Source organism: Podarcis erhardii (genome assembly GCF_964252035.2).
Source record: "Podarcis erhardii genome assembly, chromosome: Z".
NCBI lineage: Eukaryota > Metazoa > Chordata > Lepidosauria > Squamata > Lacertidae > Podarcis > Podarcis erhardii.
The window spans coordinates 28013172-28037098 of record NC_138504.1 but is presented as its reverse complement, the minus strand read 5'-3'; the positions used below and the strand labels follow the sequence as shown (position 1 = coordinate 28037098).

Genomic DNA, 23927 nt, shown 5'->3' with positions numbered 1-23927 from the left:
TTGGTTAACAGTCAGAACCAGAGGGAACAGATACCAAAAGGGAGAGAGGCGGGCAGTAAAGTCAACCCAACACCTAGGTCAAATGCCTGCTGAGCAAAGCTGTTTCCAGATGACAGCAGAATACTACCAGAGCAGGGAGCAGGGGGTTCCAAAGAGCAAGTGCTGCAATGATGGAAGCCCCTGTGATCACATCCACCCCCCTCACAAAGGGTTAGGGTCTTCCCTGCTGACCTTAGTGAATGGGCAGAATTATGCAGGTTACGGTGGTGTCGCCCAAATCCTGTTCTCCAAGCCACTGATAGGGGCTTGAAAGGCAATAGCCACTAACTTGAATCAAATGCAGAAGCAGGCCATCAACTATCAGCAGCCATTCACTTACACAGCAGAAAAGAAAGAGATGAATCCATGGGTACCATCATCAGGCAGATGAATACAAGAATCATAGAACTGTAGAGTTGGAAGGGACCCTGAGGACCATCTATTCCAACCTCCTGCAATGGAGGAATCACAGTTAAAGAATCTCTGATAGGTGGCCATCCAACCTCTGCTTAAAAACCTCTAACAAAGGAGAGTCTACCACTTTCTGAGGCAGTTCGTTCAAAAGGCTCTTGCCGTCAGAAAGTTCTTCCTAGCATTTAGTTGGAATTTCCTTCCTCATAATTTGAATCCATTGGTTCGGGTCCTTTCCTTTGGAGCAGCAGAAAACAAGCTTGCTCCATCCACAGAGTTGGCAGTGCATTTTTTAGCTTCCCAAGGCAATGTTTCTTCAATCCAGCTTTCACCAACCTGGTGTTCCCATCCAAAACACCTGGAGGATTCCAAGTTGGTGAAGGCTGGCTTAAGTGGATGAATGAACAAAGGTCCATACAATTATCTTGCAAGACGTCCACAAGCTGTCGGATAATGTCAAATGTTGACTCAGCAGTCACATGGGACCACTCTAGATGGAAGCATATCTGGCATCCTGAGCTCCTAGAGAAGGGATTTCCCCTGCGGTACAAAATGTCTGTGCTGCAAGGGCAGCTTGCTGCCTCCCATTCAAACACCCTTCAAGCCACCCACAGCTTCTTCAAGGGAAGAAAATTGCTATAAGCTGCAACACACATCGCACCCAGAGACAGACAGGCACTGCAGAATGTTCACAGCTTATCGGCTGTCAGGGAAGTCCGAGGAGACGGAAAAGGGTTTTTTGTGGGTCCCGCAGACAGGCTGTCTGGCTCGGCAGGTCGGTGGAATTTTGCAGGAAGGCAGGCAGGGCGGGGCTCACACAATTTATGTCCAGTGTAGGTCAAGAAGGTACACTTACATGGAAGAGCTGAAGAAGCATTCATGGTGGGTCAGAAGTTTTTTTTTGGGGGGGGAGTGAAGAGGAGAGAGGGGCAGATGTGAGCTTAAATCAGCAGAGATTAGCAGGCAAAATGAAGCCACACCAATCTGTAGTGGAAAAACAAACAAAGGTCACATCTGAAACATACATTTAACGCAATATGATATCACTTTATAAACAGTTGTGGCTTCCCTCAAAGAATCATGGGAAGTGTAGCTTTTTTAAAGGGTGCTGAGAGTTGTCAGGACCAGAGCTTTTTTTTGAGCCAGAACCTGCTGGAACTCAATTCGAGCACCTCTCAGGTAGGCGCCATTGCCATTCTAAGAGAACGAGGGAGGTGTTCATGGTGAGTTCCGTCACCTCTTTTTCTAGAAAACTAGACACCTCTATTCCCCTCACAGAGCTACACTAAACCACCCCTCTCAGAGTGGTTTAAGAATCAATCTCTCTTCACAGAAAACGCTGGGATTAGTAGCTCTGTGATGTGGACACAGATCTCCTAACAGCTCTTAGCATCCTTAACCAACTCTAGTTCTCAGGATTCTTTGCGAGTGGGGAAGCCATTGCTTTTAAAGCAGTATCAAAGTGTTTTAAATGTATGATTCGGAAGTGGCCAAAAAGTAGAATGGGTAGCTTTGTGATTCATTGAAATTCATCGCAGTAGCTTGTACAGCTATCACTGATAAATGTGCATGCCACACTAAATCAGAACACTAAGGCCAATTCACACTTTACACCTGGAACAGAGTTGACCCGGCTATTAGGCAGAATGAGGCAACTGCCTCAGGCAGCAGACTGGAGTGGGGGGCAACTGCTGGTCAAGTGTTAGAGAGCAGAGTTGTGTGTACCACACACAAGTGGGCCTGCACCACCAGCTTGCTGTTCTCAGGTGTAGTGGAATATATTCTTCTATAGCTAGTGTTGAAGTAAGATTCACCCTGCCAGCCTGGCTGGCTTTAGTACATGGAATTGGAGTGGAAGGGTGCCATCTTGTCCTTTGCTTCAAACTGCAAATTGTGTTTTGTGTTGAATCATCTTACAATGATTCTGTATTGTACTGACGGTATTTTATGTTTTGCTGCACTTGCATATTTTGTTGTAACACCTCCTCAATATTTGATATCAGGAGATGTGTGTAATGTGAATGTATGCATGCCATGGTTTAAGATCCTGGTTACTAAAGTGGCAATAAGCCATGGTTTCCCAGTTTGAGTTAACAAGGATCAGTGCACTACAGCTGGTATGCTAAGAAGGGCAGGCAGTGGGGTGAGGGAAGACGCGGAGTCCTGGCACTCATCTGGCTTAGCACCATTTAGGGATTACAAAACAAGACAGTCCCTGTTCCAGGGGTCAAATTCTAGAAGGCACAACAGAAAATGAAAAATTACCAGTGAGGGAAGAAGAAAGCCAGCAAACCCAGACTTAAAGCAGCATTGGTGTCATGATGCTGTGTTTGCGATGAAAACATTATAAATGTTGCTGGGGTGGAGGAGCTCACATGGATTGCAAAAGTCAATTGGTCACATGAGGCAGAGGACAGTGAAGGCTAGGTAAACATAGAGGGCACCAATAAGCTTTGGAACAATATGACTGTTCAACAAAGCAATGTTTTCTCTCTTTTTGTCTGAGTAACTGACTACTGGTCTGTTTTTGAGCACAATTCTAAGTGCAGGTTATGACCTATAAAGCCCTATACAGCTTAGGTCTAAGCTCTCTGAAAGACTATCTTCCCACACAAACCTGCCCAGGCTCTGAGATCTTCAGGGGGGAATCATCTCTTGGTCCCACCACTCTCACAGGCCAGCTTTATGGGGACATGGGGGAGGGCCATCCTGGTGGCTGCTCCCAGACTTTGGAATTCCCTTCCTAGAGAATCTAGGCTGGCTCCCTCACTGCTGTCCTTCCGCTGGCAGGTGAAGACTTTGTTCTGAAATGGACTGGGGGTTTTTAAGGAAAGGGCTTTAATAGTGCTGTGAGGCTTTTATTATCTGTATTTCAATAATTTGTTTGTTTATATTGTTTTAATTCTATTAGAGTTTAATTAGTTTTTAACAGTTATCTTTTACATGTTTTTAACTTTTTGTATTTCATCTGTGTTTTTAAAATTTGTGTAATTTTAATCCTGGCCAGGGAAAATATGAGATATAAATAAATATGATAATGATAATGATAATGTACTTGGCTCCATGCAGTCAGAGATGCAAGACAGCATCTTTCCCCATTCTGCCCTGTAATCATTGTATGCGGCATCACTTCTGTTCTGCTGCATTTCATTTTCTGCCAAAACTTATGTTATTAGTCTCACTGTCCTCTGTGGCACAATTACATAATTTACACTGTCATTATATTATTCTACCCCATTCATTTCAATGCAAGGGAAGGATAATGCAAATGAGGGGGACAATAATTAATTTGCAGATTGAAAGCAACAGCAGGGAATACTGATCATATTCATTCCAGACATAGGATGAATAAGTGAACAGTGGCAATTTCCACTCTACACACCAGGGATGTCTAACCTGTTCCCTTCTAGAGTCCAGATGTTGTCAGACTACAGCCCCCATCATTTCTGACTGTGGGTCCTGCTGGCTGAGGCTGATGGGAGTTAGAGTACCACATCTGGAGGGCACCACATTGGCCACTCCTGTCTCAGGCAGTCTGTGCAGGCCAATATATTCAGCTGTCAGGGAGCCTAGTCTGACAGCCCTGCAAAACTCCCCGGGGAAGGCTGTCAAAACAGGGGCAGGAAACAGTAGCAAGGGCAGCAAAACGTCTGTTGAAACAACAATCAGGGACTTCAGCATTAAGCACAGCTGGGGTGGGGGGCAAAGAGGGATTGATACTATTTTTCTTCCCCTTTATTAAGAATGGCCTGGTCTCCCAGAGGAAGAGCAATTTACTCAGCAGTTCCTCTCACTCCACCTGCTACAGCCCAGAGCAGTTGTATAGCCCTTTCAAAATCCACACTTGCTTTGATGCAAACATGAAACAAAAGCTATGGAAGAGCTTAAATGTAGAGTAGTAGTTTTAAAAAAGCATGGCAGCAACCATAAAACTTGGCAACTGTCCTCTCCCCACTTTTTATTTTATTCACAATGCCATTGATTCGAACTTCCATGGCCTTGCATTTTGGGATTACATTTAGGGGCCAATGATATGGCATCCTGCTGAGGGTTCTTTGATCCCCTAACCAGCACCCACCAGGAGGATCTGCATATTACATATAATGGACATGGAAAGGGGAGGCACCTAAATCCTACATGGTGTTTTAGCACCATAGCGGGAACTAGGGTGATACGCAAACTTCCGGCCAAGTGTAGCGTGACTGAATCTAGATTCCTGTTGCTTACAAAGGCCATGATGGAATTTCAGAGGGGGCAGGAATTCTGACAATTCTTGCTTCAACAGATCTGAATGGGCCTTGAAGGGTCCCTTTGCTAGCTGGACTGTCTTAGCATGCAGTGGATCCTTGTCTCTGTCCTCATTGCCCCTTCCCAAACAACCCATTTTGTGGACTTCTGTCCATGTCTTTTAGTGGGTACAGTTGATGGTGAAGTCCACCCCCAACTCTGTCCCTGTGCAGCCTGATGGAGTCTGGTGGAGAAGGTGGCCTCTGCCACATCCTAACCCCCTCCAGCAGATAAAAGAAAATCAGAGACGTGCAGGCAAACTCTGCCTAGCACCATGGATCATTTTGTTTTGGTTGGCTGTTAATGTGCTCGTGGCAAGGAGATTGTATCTAAAGAGGAGAGAGTTGTAAAGAGGAAGCACAGTAAACCAGATAAGTTAAGTTTTGTACTATCTGGCTTACAATGAGTCCAATATAACTGCAGGTACAGGCCACATCCTGTATTGGTCCACTCATGGGTGTGAAAAAGAAGCAGAGATGTGTGATCTTAAGCTGGAAAATGGAAGGAAGGAGAAAGAAATAAGTATACGTGTCCTGTCTCTTATTTCCATAGTCAGGTGATCCCTGCCCATGTGCTAAATCACTGGTTCCCAAACCTTTTCAGGCCCCTGCCCTCTTGGTTCCATAAACTCATCCCCAGTGCCTCCACCCAGCATAGTTCAAAACTGTGGTTTGCACAACCCAGTAAGGAAGATAATAAAACAATAACAACTGGTTGCACATTAATTCGAAATCCAATTAACACTATTTAGTTTAATTAATTCAACAAAACTGATGAGCTTAATCCAGTGATATCAGCTTTTCAAAGTCTGGTGGTTATTTACACTCTAGCACTCCCCTGCTGCCCCCGTGCCAGTTAATGCACCCCCCCCAGTAGGTAATCCCACCACCCCACAGGGGACGGTACTGCCCACCTTGGGAACCACTGTGGTAAAACAAGTATCCAGCGATCAGCAGGAGAATGAACCACTGAGCTCTACATAATGTGTCATATGAAGAGATTTGGAACCAATTTTTATTTAAATCTAATTTACCTAAGTTTTCCTATTCATATGCATATTATGATTGCCATATTTTGCAGTTATTTACACAAATGGTTTTAATTTACACAGCCTTCTTTTGTCCTCAGGGGCTGAAGGTATGATATTCAAGTTCCCTAATTATCAGTTTCATTAAAAAATATAAAAATAATAAGATGATCATTTATGAATTGCTGAAGTGCAATACTGATTTCACAAGTCACATTTAAGAGCTGGAGAGTTAGGGATCATGCTGAAGTATTTCTAGAGTTAATCAGCCCTCATTTCTTGCTCACAACAGGGAAGATTTTCTTAATACCGGACTGCGCTTTTTTTAAAAAAGGAAAGACCTTGGGCACTCCTGGAAGGGTCTCAAAACCCACGTTGAGGCAATCGCAGAGAAAAGCAATTCAAGTCAAGGTGGTTTTTAATTTGCCAAGGGCACCGAATGCGAGAGGGGAATTGAATTTTTGTGTGTCCTGCTTCCTGTGGCTTGAGATGCCCGGGGTGAGTCAAGAGAGTTAAAAGGCAGGCAATCACAGCAGAATGTTGAAACAGGAAGAGGAAACAGCTCAAGACTAGAATTAAGGGAGATAAAGACAAATCAAGGTTATTGTGTTGCAAGGAGAGGGAATTCCAGGAATGTACAAAATGGAGGAAGAAGAAAAAGAGTAATTCACAGCACACACCAATGTAGAAATAAACCCAACTAAGATCAAGGGAACTCACTGCCTATTATAACGAAGTCGTGTGGGTACAGCAGTGCAGCTGGGCAGAAGCACAGGGCCCACCACCCAAAGACCACCCAAAGGACCACGCAGAGAGTGGCAGGTACCAGGGGCAACAGCATCTGGACTGACATGGTTGTGACATCATGATTTATTCCTTTCTGTTTTTTGATAACATTTCATGGCATTCACTTTTAAAAGTGAATAGAGAATAATTTCCAAATTCTGCATCATGGTATCAGAAGCAAACCCCGGTTTATTCCTGTATTCATGATGGCTCTCTGCTTTACATGAGTTTTAAAATGCAAAACTGCACATGCTCTGAGTATTCCCCGAATTAAGAAAAATCTAGGTCTACAAACACTTTAATTTGGCTTTTTGTTTTTTCTTTTGCTCTAACAGATCAGGACCATAGAAAGAATTATAAAGTATGGAATAATGGGGATGGGGAAGGTGCGGAGGAGAGAAAGGTTAATAATAATAATAATAATAATAATAATAATAATAATAATAATTATTATTATTATTATTATTATTATTATTATTATTATTATTATTATTTATTTGTACCCTGCCCATCTGACTGAGCTTCCCCAGCCACTCTGGGTGGCTTCCAACAAAGATTAAAAATACATTAAATTATCACACACTAAAAACTTCCCTGAACAGGGCTGCCTTCAGATGTCTTCTAAATGTCAGGTAGTTGTTTATCTCTTTGACATCTAATGGGAGGGCGTTCCACAGGGTGGGCGCCACTACCAAAAAGGCCCTCTGCCTGGTTCCCTGTAGCTTTGCTTCTCGCAGTGAGGGAACCGCCAGAAGGCCCTCGGCACTGGACCTCAGTGTCCAGGCAGAATGATGGGGTGGAGACACTCCTTCAGGTTAACCGTTACTACACATACACATGGTTGACTAAAGGCAACCACCCTATAATACAATTAAGTCCAGGTTCTAAGATTACTGGGCTGCACCACTCCATGGGCAGTGCTTTAAGAGACTAAGCAACAGACCAAATCATTATTCAGATGACTTGAACATATACTCTGCCTTTCTTGGAAGATGCAGTGCAGTGTTTTGTTTTTTAATTGTATTAAGACACAAAGCCTATAGTGCCCCCCCCCCCGCCCCCTCGGAAGGGAAACAGTGGAAAGTGATGGGCCTGGGAGATGCTTGGAGGACGGTGACACCAGTGCATTGGAGTCAGCGCAGAGGGTAACCATGTGCTTCAGGAGCTCCCTGCAAGGCAGTATCTCGGAGGCTCACCAGATGATAAACCTGGTTTTCCATGCAAGGTTGTTGCAAGTGTCTCTGAGCAGCTCTGCAAACATATATGCCTTCATTGTACTGTTTTGATGCCGGTTAAAAGCTTTCCTATTTATGCAAGCCCACCAAGGCATGCAATTTTATTATGTATACCATTTTTTTAAAAGAGCTGGTTTTATCTACATTTTTATTTTTTAAAAAATTGTGCCTCCTTGTTTTTCCAAGTCTCTTGAATTTATTGGTATTTTCTTATAAATATTTTATATTCTTTTATATAAACAGTTTTGATGATTTTCTTATATTATGCAGTATATAAATCCTGTTAAATAAATAATGCTAAGCACTGCTGTTATTATTCTTTGCTAAACAGTGGGATTCGTTTCCAGAAGCCTGACCAGTCCTGTTACAAGTGTGTGTGTGTATGTGTGTGTGTGTGTGTGTGTGTGTTATAAAGCCACCAAGAAACTGCACTGACAGCCACCTTCTTTGATCACTCTTGAGAGCCAGAGTGGTGTAGTGGTTAAGAGCGGTGGACTCGTAATCTGGTGAACCAGGTTTTCGATTCCCCGCTCCTCCACATGCAGCTGCTGGGTGACCTTGGGCTAGTCACACTTCTCTGAAGTCTCTCAGCCTCACTCACCTCACAGTGGTGGAGGAAGAGAAAGGAGATTGTTAGCTGCTTTGAGACTCCTTAAGGGCAGTGAAAGGTGGGATATCAAGTCCAAACTCTTCTTCTACTAACAAAGGCTCCCCGAAGCCTAGCACTTTTCCAAAACCCTGCAAGGTATCTCAGTATGCTTTGGATAATTTAGAGGGAAGGAGGACCCTAAAAAAAATATCACCTGACTGGTAGGATGCATTGCCTGCCCCTGCCCCTCCTCCCACAATTTGTGGAGCTGGCATGGTACATCTCCCGTGGTCTCCAGGTTTCTCTGCTCAAGTTGGTTTCTACTGTGACTTCACAGGAAGTTGCCTTATACTGAGTCAGATCATTGGTCCATCCAGCAACTGCCCCATTGTTTCAGGCAGGGGTCTTTCCCAGCCCTGCCTGGAAATGCTGATGATTGAAATTAAGCCAAGGCAGGTGCACAACCACTGGGCTGCCCTTCCCCCTGCTTTTTAGCCTTGGTTGTTCTCTGCCTTCCTAGGATTTCCACTTCCTCAAACTGAGAGACTAAGGGCCAAGCAATGATGACTACAGAGGATTCCCCTCTACATCCTGTTTAGTTGGTTTGAAGGTTCATTTCTTCACCACTAAGGGCTTCCCTCCACACTCCCTCCACACAGCCAGCATGAAAATACATGATGTGAGTGAGTCCAAGATCCTGCCCCTCAGGCTCCCACGCGCATCTTTCTCTTCCTCATCCTGTACTAGCTCATGTCTTTGTCTTTGCCCTTAATACCTTTCAAATCTTTGCTGTTACAGTCAATGATAAGCAAACAAGATAAGTAGTACAAGCTTTGCATTATCCAGGTGTGTATAGTAGAGTAAAAGAAAAAGAGAATAGAAAACAACAACACAGAAGTGGCACAGAGTGAAATAAAATCGGCACCAGCGTTTTAAAAGTTGTAGTCATGTCATGAACTCCAAAAGAGGAAAATTACAAAATGTCAGAAGGGTCAGTTCCTGGAAGGTTTTGCTTGCTGCAGCATAAAACTTTGCCACACCAAGAGTATTAGATGCACTTTGGTAAAGAGTAAAAGGACCTAAAATGCATCTGGTTGTCTTGGCAGATTTAACAAAGATGTTGTGGGCTACTGACAACCCCTCCAGAGTCACATGGCATTGTGGGCTTTGTGGGAAATTAAGTAGCATCAGGGTGGAATGTTTTTTAAGAGCGGGGAGCCAAAAGGAGACAACAGCATTCAGCCTGGCAGATTTAATAAAAGGGGTTTGGCTTGCCATCTTTCATGCCACGAGAAGAAGCAGCCTTGTAAAGACTGATAGCCTGAAAGACAGGTTAATGAGTACTTCATCTTGAACCATTTACCTCTGACAAAAATGTATAACTCGGCCTTGAGTTCTTTGTTTGATGGAAGGTCGCTGTAAAGGCAGGTGAAGTAGCTTGTGTCATTGGCAACAGCTCGGTTGACCACAAGGGTGCTGCAGGTGTGATGTGACCTGCCAGGGCATTTCTTTTCGAATACCTGCCACCGATTGCCATCCTTGTACCGGTCATTTCTCCAGATCCAAGTCAAACCAGGCGAGCCTCTGTCAAAAGAAGACATTGAGACATGAAACCTGTATTCAGACATAATTAGGCAAGTACGTATGTGAGTGTAACATAGAGATGTGTCACCTCAGCCTTGGGGAACAAATGTGGCCTTCTGGGCCTCTCTGTCTGGCCCTTGGAACTGGATGGAGGATAGAGAAGCGTGTGCAAAAATCCTTTGGCATGGCAAGAATGTAGCCTACTGTAGAATGTAAGAGTCTCCTCCATTGCTCCAAATATTTTCCCCCTCATTCACTCTGAGTCAGGACTCACCCACTCTGGCATGCGGCCCCCCTGAAGGGTGTCCATGAGGGAACATGGCCCTCAGGCTGAAAAAGGCTCCTCACCCCTAATGTAACATATTAGGCAGGCGTATATGTGAGTGCAACCTATGCTTCAAATATATGGAGTGGGGATGAATTGTATGATGCATGGATGTATGAATAAAATTATACACAACTTGGAGAAAGTGGTTATATAAAAGTTTTCGCTGCCTCCCTCACATCACCAGAAGTCATTGACATCAATGAAGCTGAATGTTGGAAGATTAAGGACAGATGAAACAAAACGCTTCATCACTCAGTGCATAGGAGGCAGTAACAGCCACCAATCTGGCTGGTTTCAAAAGATGACACAAATTCCTGCAGGAGAAAGTTATTAGTCACTAATAATTAGTGGCTACTAGCCATGATGGCTATGCTCTGAAGTTGGGGGGCAGTAAAAAAAAAAAATTGCACCAAAGAGGGCACATATTTGTATAATTTTTGCAGGTGCTAATTTATATATATAGTTGCACATTTAGAAATAATTTAAATAGAAATAAAATTAATGTTATAGTGGGGAAGAGTGGTGAGGTGGCTTGTGTGTGCTGGCTTAGCCTGCTGTCCTGGTGCCAGCCTCAAGCTTTGTCTCCCTGCCCACTCCTGAGGCTGCTCCTCCTTTATAGGGTTATATTTAAGCCAGACTTATTCCAGGCAGCTCTTCAAATAGAGAACTCCTTCAGGTACATCCAGATCAGTGCTGCCTACATTGACTGATAGCAACTCTCGTGGGATATCAGACAGAGAACATTATCAGTCCTACCTGGAGACACCAGGGATTGAACCTGTGGCCTTATGCATGCATAGCAGATGCTCAGTTACTGAGCTATGGGCCTTCCCTACTCCAGACAGAGTCAGGCTCTTCTGCCAACCAGCTAGACACCATCTTCTGCCCTCACCATGTACTATCCTTGGCCCAGTAAGCAGAACCTCTACATTCTCAGATTCTGCTAACTCAAGCAACTCAAACTGGGGACTTTCACAGGCATCCTAATCCCTGTTCCTCAAGATTCATTGGAAGAGAGTTTGCCTTCCATTCCATCTTTTACCCAAGTCACTGAGGAGAAGAAGAAGAAGAAGAGTTTGGATTTGATATCCCGCCTTTCACTCCCTTTAAGGAGTCTCAAAGCGGCTAACATTCTCCGTTCCCTTCCTCCCCCACAACAAACACTCTGTGGGGTGAGTGGGGCTGAGAGACTTCAAAGAAGTGTGACTGGCCCAAGGTCACCCAGCAGCTGCATGTGGAGGAGCGGAGACGCGAACCCGGTTCCCCAGATTAGGAGACTACCGCTCTTAACCACTACACCACACTGGCTCTCCAGAGCAAGGCCTCCTCAGTGTTGGCTCCCATCTTTGCAGAATTCACTCCCAAATGCGACTCTGCCTGGCTACCTTTCTAGCTAGCTTCGACATAATTCATGTGTGTGTCAGAAGGCCACAAATGGGATGAACCAAACCTGCCACTGCTCTTTACTCCCTGGAGTTTGCTTATAGCTTGTTTGTAGACTGCTCATATACTATACTGATGGTGTTCATTTTGCTTAAAGATATCAATGTTGTATGTTGCTACGAGTTCCTTTAAAGCAGAAGAGTAGCTTCTAAGCACTCTCTCTTTTTCTTGGAAGAGACAACCCCATCACGATCTGTATTCTGTGATCCCATCTTCTTTAAGTAAAAACTATGATTGGCTAGTTCAGGAGAACGGCTGCGGCTTGGAGACAGATCATCTGCTTTGCATGCAGAAGGTCCCAGGTTCAATCCATGGCATCTCTAGGCGGTCCTGGGACAGACCCCATCTGAAACCCTGGAGAGCTGTTGCCAGTCACTGCCAACAATACTGAGATAGATGGACCAATAAGACAGCTCCCTACGTTCCTGAGGTTGACTGCTAAAGCTGTTTGAGGAGTTATGCTAAGTTGCTTTTCCCCAAAAGAAAACTTCTGAAAGGTTAAGGGATGAGTGTTCCTGCGTTTCTTGCATGACATACGTGATGTTACAAGAGCAAGGTTATAAGCAGAACAGTATTGATTCTGGAGGAAAGGTATGATTATATTCCATTTTGGTGCAACAAATAGTGGCTGTTTGAAGTTGCTATAGAAATGCTCTAAGACATTAGTGGGAAAACACACTATAGATTTCTTCCAAGTTAAATTCAAATCTATTTGTTTCCATCAATGTGAGTGAGTGGGTGTTGTAGGGGCAGGGAGGAAGGGAGAGGGAAAGAGGAAAGAGTGATCGGCTCAGGAGCTTGCAAAGAGGTTAGGATATTTTCACATGTTGTAAGGTTTAAACACAGTGTTTTCACTGCAATATTCTGCCTTCTACTGAATTCCTTATTAGAGCGTGATTAGGAGGTGATTGCCAAAGAAGGTTTTAAAAAAGATTTATGGTCCAACCCTAGACAAACAAAAGAAAGCCCCATTTAACTCAATGAAGATTGCTTCTGAGTGGACATGCATAGGATCACACTGCTAATATGTCAATATATACATGGTTACAGTGTTTGGGGATGCAGGGAGTGTAATTCAAAACATGTTCATTAAGTTTTACTATCTGGTAGGAAGTTATTTGATTGGTTTGGACAGAATGCAAAAGCTGGAGTGGGGCACCAGTGACCCTCCAGACCAATGTTTCAAACTGGGACTGTCTGCATCCAAAGGATCTACTCTGCTACTCAGCTAAGCTTCCTTCCTGTCACCACTAGGGATGAGTGAAACCATCCATTTTGGTTTCTTTCAGTTTCCATTTTTCTTAAATCCAGTTCTCTACATGTCCACGTCAGTGTCCTGATGAAAAGTCATCACTATCTCACAGTGCATGTTCTCCTAATACACACGTTTGTATGCAATTTTGCCTAAAATACACATTTTTGCCAAAGATTTTTAAAAAGATTTTTTAATTTATTGCATTTATACCCCATCAAGGAATCTAGCTTTTGTCTTGTCTTCTGTTTTCTCAAGAGTGGTGAGAGGGTTACATTTTTATTTTATTGTAGGTGGTAGGTCTGATTTTTCATTTTCTTGTAAAAGCACCTTGAGTTCTGGTGAAGTAGGGTAAAAATATTTGAAATTTCTGCCTCCTGCAACTTTTGGATCATGGCTTAATTAACACCCTCCCATTTAGAATTCCTTCCCTAATCTTTCCTGTCTGGGAAAAGTTGCTTGTTGGGAATCCATGCATCAACTCTGGATTCACCACCACACCTTCCTTTTTAGGATGGAACCCTGGATTCTCATTGCACCACTTACCGGCAAGTGATTGCGAAAGGCTTTCCGGCGGCAACTGTAATATGGTCACTGTTCAAGTTCAACTCCGGTTTCATCAGCCGCAGTTCCTTTGCATGACCTGCATCAAACATGCACAAAGAACACAAAGCAAAACAATTTAAATACTTGTGTCTATATAGTTCCACCCCTTTTTCACTTCTTGAACCCAAACTGATGGACAGGAGGTTGCAGATTTCGAAGATTAACACATCTCATGCAAAATCTTTCACAGTTCAACTCTTATGATGACAAATTGAGAGTGGAATATGGGGTGGCTTAGGGCAGCCGCCACTGACCTGCAAGCCCTGCAGATGCTGGGGCTGATGGGAACTTGGAAGTCCTGCCAGACTGATGGGAGTGGTAGTTCAAAACAACTGGACTACAGCTGGAGGGCGCCAGGCTGACAAAGGTTGACTTTAGGGGATATTCTGTGCTGGGCTTCCCTTTCCTCCTCCCTTCTCCTGCTTTTTTAGATGTTAAAAACTTGTAAAACTTTTTCTTTGCTTATAGCAGAGATGACTAATCCCCAGTTCAAAGGCATGCCCCGCCCCCCACCAACAATTTTTTTCTGGTACATGAAGACCCTACCAATTTGCTAGAATCGTTGTAATTTCATTAGGTGGTGTCAGGGGACTGCCATCAAGAGTGGGGAGGGAGGTAGGAACGTACAGAGAGCCTCCCACTTTGATCAGCAGTAACACTTCCTCAGAGACTGGTGTCAGCGAAGCCTCGGGGAAACGGAAGAAGAAAGGTGGAGAGAGGGAAGGCAAAAGCTCAAAGACTTATCTGCGGGACGCAGAGATGCAACTTCCGTCGCCTAGTTTTGGCAGGGGTGTCAAGCGTAAGGAAAAAAGGCGGAGACTGGGCGTGTCGAGGTTCTTATGATGGGAGGGGGCAGGAAAAGCCCACTCTCGGAATCCGCTAGCGGCTGAGGGAGTCATGTACTTTGGATGTCTGCACTGTACATAGTTTGCACCAAATAAACTGTAAAAAGGCAGGTCGGAGTCCTGGCTGTTTACTCGTGAGCAACCATACTCATCCCTGACAGGTGGGTTGGAAAACCTCTGGCACAATGTACTATATGTACCAATTTGAGTGGCAGTGTGGAGGTGACCAGAGCCCAGTGCCCTGATGGGAATGTGAATCACCCCACCTTTCATCTTCATGAATCAGCTGAGAAGAGGGACTGTGTGGCTGTGGCTGTGTGCATGCACATGTCCCTTGGGACAAAATACTAATAAAATAAATAAAGATTAGCCACCCCAGCTAATGGCGGGAAAGTGGGGGGGGGGGTAAACGAAACAGAGTATCAGCAAGAACCCAGACACTCAGCATCTGAATTTGCTCAGAGACAGAAATTTGTATCTATACATATACAGTAAAGCCGCAATTTATGCAGGGTTACATTCTGGGGATAGTGCATAAAGCCAAAATTCAAGTATTGTGAAAACACATTGGGTGCAATGTTAGGTGGGATTGCCAAAGGTTTTTTTAATCCCACTCACTCTGTTTCCACCCCATTTTTAAAAAAATTGCCAAGCACATAAAGCTGAATGTGCACAAGTTAAATGCACGTAACTCAAAATGATAGAATTGTAGAGTTCAAAGGGACCCTGGGGAACATCTAGTCCAACCCGCTGCAATACAGGAATATGCAGCTATCCCATATGGGGATCAAACCTGCAACTTCGGCATTATCAGCACCACACTCTAATCAACTGAACTGTCCAGGTCTACTGTGTGGCATTTGTATCTTCTTTTAAGTTATGTAACAATGGTTCACTTGTCACTTATGTAACAATTCACTTGGCTTAGTGGTTTTCTGCAGTAACCGACCATAAATAAGAAATTTCTTCATGTGCAACTGAAACCAGTCAGAAGAACATAAGAAGAGTCCTTCTGGATCAAGCCAGTGGCACATCCAGTCCAGTTTCCCGTTCTCAAGGTGGCCAACCAGTTGCCTCTTCTGGGAAACTGGCAAGCAGCACCCAAGCATAAAAGCAGGAGTCTCCCTACCCCCCACCCCCGGCGACCTACAGCTACTGGTATTCAGAAGCATTATTGCCTCCAACAGTGGAAGTAGTGGAGGCATCATGGTTCAACAATTCCGTTCTGTTTCACCATGGGACTTTCCAATATAAATGTCACATGACACATCAGTGGAGCTTAAATGAGTCTTTGCAAAAACTCAAAGTTTTCTGGAATTTCCAAACTTATCACTAAAAAGTGGAACGATACTTGACAATGAAATTCTGCTTTGACATTTGAAATCTGAGCAACAGATTTTAGATGACACTTCTTGGCTTCTAAATTTTAAAAAGTACAAATGTGTTGCAAGCAGTTGCACACCAAACACACCAATGCTATTTCATGTTGGCTATAAAATGCTGTCAAATAGTCTATGGCATTAACATATCACTCATCAGAAATGTTGACTCAACTGACTGCCAAATATCAAATGCCAAAATAAAAAGTAAAGCAGACTATCTCATATTAAACTAAACATTGTTAAATATTGTCGTTAGTTGTTGGTCTTCAACTGATGGGTTGGAGTTGGATTGCAGGCAAAACCAAGAGAAGTTGCAGCAGGATCATAACCACCATTTTGTCTTTAAATAACAATAAAGGGTAAAAGACAGACAGACAGACACACACACACACACAGAGAGAGAGAAGACTACTGCTTTTGACATGCAACAAACAGCTGGAACAGCGTTGGCCAACCTGGTGCTCTCCAGCTGTGATACAGTGTTTGCACAGTACCGAAATAACATAAAGCATGCACTTGGCTGGCATTCCGATTCACTCCAAGCTGATGTTTTCACTGGAGAGAGAGGAGTATGCAGTGTGGAGCTTTTCCTAATCCTTCAAAATGTTTTCACAAGAGGCAAAAGAGAGAAAAGTGCTTTCTTCCTCCGCAATTACAAGTGTTTGCATTAAACAGCTACTTCTTTAAGTGAGTTTCCTTTGGCTTCACAAAGCGGGGACAGGGGGGGAAGGGTCAACGAAGTGGGCTGTGGATGTTTCCTCTCTCCTGTCCTGGCTTTTATATTTTCTGCCAAAATCTTTTAATGCTCAAATCAGTACAGGGAACACAAGCAAAATAAGGTTCAAAGGCACAACAGGTGGTGGACATGGCCAAGAAAGTGAAGAGGTTGAGCCAATGATCAACATGCCTCCTTGGGTCTCATTATAAGGGAATGGGATGGGCACAACTTCAGCAGGGCAAGCAGGGTATTCCTTTGCACTGGACATGGAAAGAGGAACTTCCTTTTGTGTGATGGACCTGAACTGCTTGTTCACGCCGCAGCTAGCATCCCTATGACCAAGGTGATAGAGGAGTTGGCAATGGCGGCTCCAAACCAGACTTGGCAGAGGATAGGCTGTGGATGGGTTCTGGCAGTGCTGGTGGTGGTTCCAGGACTGAAGGCGAGGTTGTCATGGGAACTGAGGGAAAAGTGGGCACCGAGCATCTGGTTAACATGAGAGAAAATGGGGCAGATCATTGCAGTGTCACCTCCCACCACTCATTCTGGTCTGACCAGCCCCTGCATGGCATCTCCTCAGGACTCAGGACATCTCCTCCCCTCCTTGAGGCAGCAGAGTGAGTGAGAGGACTCTACTTGTGATTGGTGCCTTCCCTTATCCATCTATATGAGAGCCAGTGTGGTGAACTGGTTAAAGTGTTGGACTAGGACCTGAGAGACCAGTGTTCAAATCCTCCACCACCCCCGCCTGGCCCTGAAGCTCACTGGGTGGCCTTGGGCCAGTCAGCCTAACCTACCTCATAGGGCTGTTGTTGGGGTTGAATAAGGAGGGGAAGAACTATGTACGCCACCATGAGCTCCATGGAGTTAAAAGTAATATCCCACCTTTTCTCCCAACTTGGACTCAAAACAGCTTTCACAAAGCAAAACAATACAGATAAAATACAAAAAGCTACAAACACATTAAAAAATTTTTAATGTAATTGTGTGGGGGGAGTGCTGTTTTTACTATCTGTATTTTTGCATATACATAAACATGCACACGCACATTAAAATACAGATAGTAAAAACAGCACAGCACTGTTAAAACCCTTCCCTTAAAAAACTCAGTTCCCAAAGGCCTGTTGGAATAAAATAGTCTTCATCTGCTTGAGGACAGACAAGGAAGCAGCCAATCTAGCTTCTCTATGAAGTACCAAAGTCTGGGAATAGTCACTGAGAAGGCCCTGCTTTGGGATGCTATGGCTACTCCTTGATCATATATGATCAAGGCCTTCGGTAGGAAGCCAGCGTTCTGTTTTGCTTTCTACCTAGGATTATCAAGAAATGATGGGGGCTGGATTTCAAGCATAATCCCATAACTTCTCAAAAGTTTATGCTTATGAACTTATGGATAGCAGGGATGAAAGTTCAAACACCTTGAAAGACCCCAATAAATAGCTGGTGACCTGCATTTGTCTTAATGGGTCATATAATCAGGGGCCACCAACCTTCTTGAGCTTGGGGTGACATGCGCAAACTAGAGAATCTGTTTTGGGTACCACAGGCACACCACAACCAAGCACACATTGGAACCTATTGTATCGCCTACCAAAGAATGCTTCTTTCATGCCTGATCTGCATAGAGGGTCAAGGGAGCCTTGTGGGTACTCAAGAAGTCTTTTGTGGGCACCATGTTTGGAACCGCTGGTTTACAAGTACTCCAGCCCCTGCCCATCCAGTTATCTGCACAGTTTAAAATAGCTACCAATGAATACACGACAGCTTGACATGAAGAAGTGTTCAAGGCACCGGATCCATTGACAACCAGCTAGCTGTCAAGCACTTGAAAAAAGGTGTTTGCTTTCTTAACAGGTCTTTGCCATGCTGAAAACTCAGCTGGCTCATGGCATGAAAAGCAAATTAATTGAAGAAGGACGACAATGAATGAAAGAGACATGAGGTGGGAGGATGACTTCAATCCCCTTTCAGCAAGAACATCATTTGTGATGCACATAGGAAGATCACCTTTGAATCTCGGGTTTCATTTTATTATTTTAAGTCTTGACAATTTCCTATTATGCAGCAGAACGCACGACAGCAGCAGAAACTGGGGAGAGGGGCAAGGTTGAAAGGAACACGCAAGCACGCTCACTGCTGCTGCTAGCTTGCCTATTGAAGGTGCACATCTACTCGGCAGAATGACAGTGAATGTCATCCTGACATCTGAGTAAAAGGTCCACATGCCCTTTTGAAGTGGCAGAATAGGCAGGAAGGAAGCCAAAGCACAATACACACAGGAGGAAGCACAAGGACTTGTGATATAAATAGGGATGCCCTGGGCCCCCTCCTCATGAAGAAATGCTGCTTGTCTTCTCAAAACTTTCCCCCCTGCTCCTCAAAATTGATTGAGCACTTTGTCCAAGAACACACATAGACAGAGCAGGCTTTGAGCAAATGTCAGGGACTCTTCCAACAGCAGAAAAGCCTCAAAGTTTTGTTTCAAGAGAAACTCAAGAGAGGCAGCACTTGTACAAGAGAAAAACAAGAAGCCGAACGAATGTTAAGAACCTAAGAAAAGCCCTGCTCCTGGATTAGGCCAAAGGTCCATCTTGTTCAGCATCTTGTTCTCACAACAACAAAAGTCTGGATCCTACAGGATTATGCTCTTTGCCCAAGAAGAATAACTACAAAGCCAAGAAGACTTGTGAAATGGGCTTTCTAGTCTTCATGACAAGCACAAGGCAGACCCAAAGCCCATTCAAACTTTACACGTGAAAAATCACCTCTGAGACTCTTTCTTGCTATGTTAAGCATATGTCTGATTTTTGCTTACGTAGAAGATAAAAGCAGGGTGGAGCAATTTCTAATGCAAATGGGAACTCCTGCATTCACATTCCAAATGGGTTGAATCCAGAACCTTCTTTTTAATCTTCTCAATCAATGTTCTCTCAATCGGGGTTATAGCTAGCATCTAGCTCAGCTTTCTCTACTCTGAACCTGCCAGCAGCTGTTCAAACACTCAGAGAGGACTTTGCCACCACCAAATTACAGATCCGTTAAAAAACACACACATCAGTGTCCATAGAGGTTGCAGCTGAAGCTGACTGAGGGATCAGACCCATCAGTTTCTGCATGCAAAGCTCAATAGGCTGCCAATTTACATGCTGACCCCAAAATATGAAATGCATGTTCAAAGAACAGGACAAAATATTAACATGCACATCTCTGTGTCCAGCTATGCAAGAAGATTTTTGAATGTTCAAGTATATATACCAGCCAGGGAAAAGGCTGTAGAGTTGAGCCAGTGAGAGACCTGGTCTGGGGAGGGAGTATAGAGAGTGATGAGGCAAGGAGGGCCACATCTGGCACCTGAAGCTTAGGTTCCCCACAGCTTTAAATGAAACTTGGAGATGAAGCCCTTCAAATACAAGGCACCTTCAAAGATAGGATTGTCTTCTGTAGATGACATATGGCCACTTTGGTTCTTCATATCTTAACTATTATGCTTCCCAATGTCTTTGCATCAATCAAAACAGCAGTACATATCTGTGTCACCTTCCAGGCCAACCAGAGGTTTTGAGACCAATCATGCTAATGTACTGCAGCAACAAGTCTTGTGTAAACAGATCTTCCTTGTCTGATGCCCTGTGGCACCCCAGAGGCTCTGGGTCAGAATCTGTGCAGAAGAACACCACTACATTCCCAATTTTCCTTTTAAGCCTGACAATTGCATGGGCGCTGCACTCTGCATCAAGCCAATTCCCCCTAGCAAACAGAGCTCTGCTTCATAACCCCCTTGCTTCATCCAAGCACAACCCTGAAAAACAGAAGACGTAACAATCTAAGTGAAGACATCTCTTTTGAGAGCGTGTCAGCACAACCTGCCAAGCCATCAGTCTGAAAGGGAGATATTTCCAGCACATGTGTTTCTTAGACACTTGGTTTAACCACAAGCTTAAACAGCAGCCTAGCGCCAAGCACAACACAAGGCAAGGCAGATATTTATTGACTTCTCCCCAAAAATGGCTTGGCTATAGTGAGCAGCTTGCAAGAAAGCGGGCTGATAAATGTATGCTGTGGAAAAACCATGAAAGGAGAAAAGAGGAACAGGGACTCAGGGGCTCCAGCCTGGAACCACATCACCAAGTGTCCAGTGAGTGCTCTCGCATGAGAAAATGGGAAGTCCCATCTTTTTCCAGGATACTTGTGGGGTATGATTAAACCTATACTCAGAATGGCTTTGTTTTCCATCACTAATAAACCTTAGGTTTTCTTCATCCTTTCAACCAGCAGTCTTACAAGACTATGGGCTCATCCATGCAGAGCTCCACTTGTCCTGCCAGTTTCACCCAAGTTTTACTTCTTTCCTTGCAAGATTCTGACAGAATCGGAAATCAGTTTGCAATTCATCCTAAGGTATTGTCCCATCTGCACAGTTGTATATACAATGGTACCCCGGGTTACATACGCTTCAGGTTACATAAGCTTCAGGTTACAGACTCCGCTAACCCAGAAATAGTACCTCGGGTTAAGTACTTTGCTTCAGGATGAGAACAGAAATTGGGCTGTGGTGGTGTGGCAGCAGTGGGAGGCCCCAGGAGCTAAAGTGGTGCTTCAGGTTAAGAACGGACCTCCGGAATGAATTAAGTACTTAACCCAAGGTACCACTGTATCTTTATCAATTTACTTTATAGTGCCTTATGCCCTAAAAGATCCCGAAGTGATTTATAATGTTCAAATTAAAAGAATAAAGTCACTTTAACAACAACAACAACAACAACAACAACAACAACAACAACACCACCACCATACATCTAAGCTAAAGTTACCCAATTTTTTTCAATTAATCCGGGGCCACTTTTCAACTTCAATGGATTTTGTATGGGGACTGATTTATAAATCTGGGGACTGTCCCCAGAAAACGGGGATGTCTAGTAACCTTAATCTTAGCTAATCAAATCACTGCAAACCAAGGTTACTATAGTTGCTGCAAACCATATCTAGCTGTGATGTCTGAACTAAATCTTGATTCCTCATTTGTGGAATGGAAACACTGATCTTCCTACTGGAATGGAACAAGGAACTCTTGGTCCTCATCTTCTGTGTCCCAAGAGCTGCAGGTTATTCTCTTGCCTCCTTTTTGATTTTTTCACCTGAGTTTGTGATCTACAGTGGTCAAGACGCTTAATGAAGAGACAGAGGTGGAAATTGGAAAAGGAGAAGATGACAGCAATCAAAATAAATTAAGGAAAATGATTGGTGTGTCTTTCATAATGTTGCCTGTGGCTTGACCTCTTCTGCTGGCTGGGGAGCGGGGACACTAGACTGTCTGAAGCAGGAACAGAAAGATTTGAAATATTCAAACCTGAACAAGTTTTCCAATCTTTTAAAGACTTTGCAGGGGAATATGAACATAGGATAAGATATCCAGTCTATCTGCCCCAGTTCTGAAAGGGGCAGCTGAGGCTAGGTTTGGAATAATACAACAAAAACAAACAAACAAATCTATAAATCAAAGAAAAGGGAATCTGGGACACAACCAGGATATTATTGCCTATGCACATTAGACTTTACATGCAACTCCTTGGCAAATCTGCTGTGTGGGTGTCTGCCGCAGCAGGCTAGCCTGGTTAGGTTGTGCAGGAAAGCAATCCATGGTCCTATATTGCACACTGCATTCTCATCTTCTTTGAAAAACTGTTCTTAATCAAGGATGCATTAACCCATCAGAGCTTCTTAAGGAGGACACACCACTGCCTCCTTCAAGGTGGATGGTATTTCCCCTCCCTCCAGAGAAGCATTGATCATTCCCTGGAGTGACCCGCCCAGTCAATGCCCTACAGCTACTTCTAAGAAGCCAAGATGGGCAAGTGGTTGGCTACATTTCTGCAAGCAGCTTGTCTATCTCCTTGGGGCAAAATAATTGAAACCAGTCCTGTGGAGATGGATTAGACAGGGCTCTGGTTGTTTCCATTGGACTTGTTCTAAGTATTACTATGGTAATATGCTACCTCCAGGATCAGAGGAATAATTCTGAAGTGGAGAGAATGCTGTTGCGCTTGTGTCCTGCTTGTAGCCTTCCAGTAAGCATCTGGTTTGGCTAGTGTGGGAAACAGGATGCTGAACTAAATGGGCCTTTGCTCTGACCCAGCAGGCAGGCTCTTCTTATGTTATCAGTTTCCTATGCTTTCTGTACAAATAAGCACTTCACACAGGCACTTAATGTGGGTGTGAATGCATCATCTCCAATGTGCCTTCCCCTTGTCTCAAGCGAGTGGCACATTTTACCATACCACACTCAAAATAAGCAAGGAAGGCCACAGCTTCAAGATAAGAGGAATAAATCCCAAAGGAAGTGGTGGTATCTTGAGCTCCTGTTGCACAGTGTTAACCAGGCCAGTCATATATGAATAAGCTTTTCCTGTTGGACTGCCATGGGGTCACACTAGTTTCCTCCTGTAATCAGTAGAAACCTTTCCATAAGGGTCACTCAACTGCCCTTCCTTGCTATTGGCAACTCCCTAATAATTTCTGAGGATTCTTCAGCACTGCACTTTTCTGAACCCAGAAGTCTCATTTCTCCTTATACCAGGGTTGTGGACCTGAGGCTCGGGGGGCCAAATGAGACCTTTTATCTGGCCCTCAGGACTCTCCCAGGACTCACCCCTCTTCAGGACATGCCTCTCAGTTGCCTTGTTCCATGTCATCCTCAAATGCTTCTGCCTGGCTGGAATGTGCCCTAGTACTAGGATAATGCCTCTTGCTTGCCTGGATGGAGGTGGAAAACATATAGGTGGATGTCAGAAAGCTCTGACTTTTGCATGGGTGGAATGTACTATGGTACTCTCATTGGCTGTGCCACCTGCTTTTGCCTCTGGTTCCATTCACCACTGACATGTACCTCTCAGAAGCCTATGAAGGAATGGGGCCCTCAGGCTGTGAATGGTTCTCTACCCCTGCCCTGCATCTCTGGTTCTGGCTCACTGTCTCTGCACAGTATGGGATGCTTTAGAAGGTCAAGAACTTCAAGAATTTCCCAGCACTTCTTGTTAGTTTCTATCCCCCCCTTTTTTTACATCCTTTATGATGTGCAGCCAGTAGTGATAAAGGAGTGGTGTCATTTCCTGGCCAATGTGCACTGCCAATGGGTGAAAAATTAGGGTTGTCACCTTTGGTCTGGCAAAATAAAGGACAGGCTGGGCAAAATATGGGACAAAAAAAATGAAATGAAATTATCCGTGAGAGAAATTAACAACAATTTAAGATTTTTGAAAAGATAAAATGACAATAGACTAAAAACAGATTAAAACTCACATCAACTTTGTAAACACCTGGGTAGCTTTGTTTTTAGCAGGTACCAAAAAGAGTGCGGTGAAGGCTCCTGCTGAATATCAATAGGCAGACAAATACAAA

General features: G+C 44.1%; 1 protein-coding gene across 4 annotated transcripts in view; it reads right to left on the bottom strand.

Moving 5' to 3' along the window:
- Positions 1-23927, bottom strand: part of LOC309333435 (vascular endothelial growth factor receptor kdr-like) — a 198271-nt gene that overhangs the window by 130587 nt on the left and 43757 nt on the right. For 3 of the 4 annotated variants that reach the window (XM_081846914.1, XM_081846915.1, XM_081846917.1), the window contains exons 2-3: positions 13528-13624; positions 9738-9958 (exon numbers count right to left, since the gene is read on the bottom strand). In XM_081846914.1, coding sequence (XP_081703040.1) covers positions 9738-9958; positions 13528-13624 — 318 coding nt within the window. Of the gene's footprint in view, positions 1-9737; positions 9959-13527; positions 13625-14228; positions 14439-23927 lie in introns of those variants that run through there. The other variant, XM_081846916.1, reaches the window with a different exon arrangement.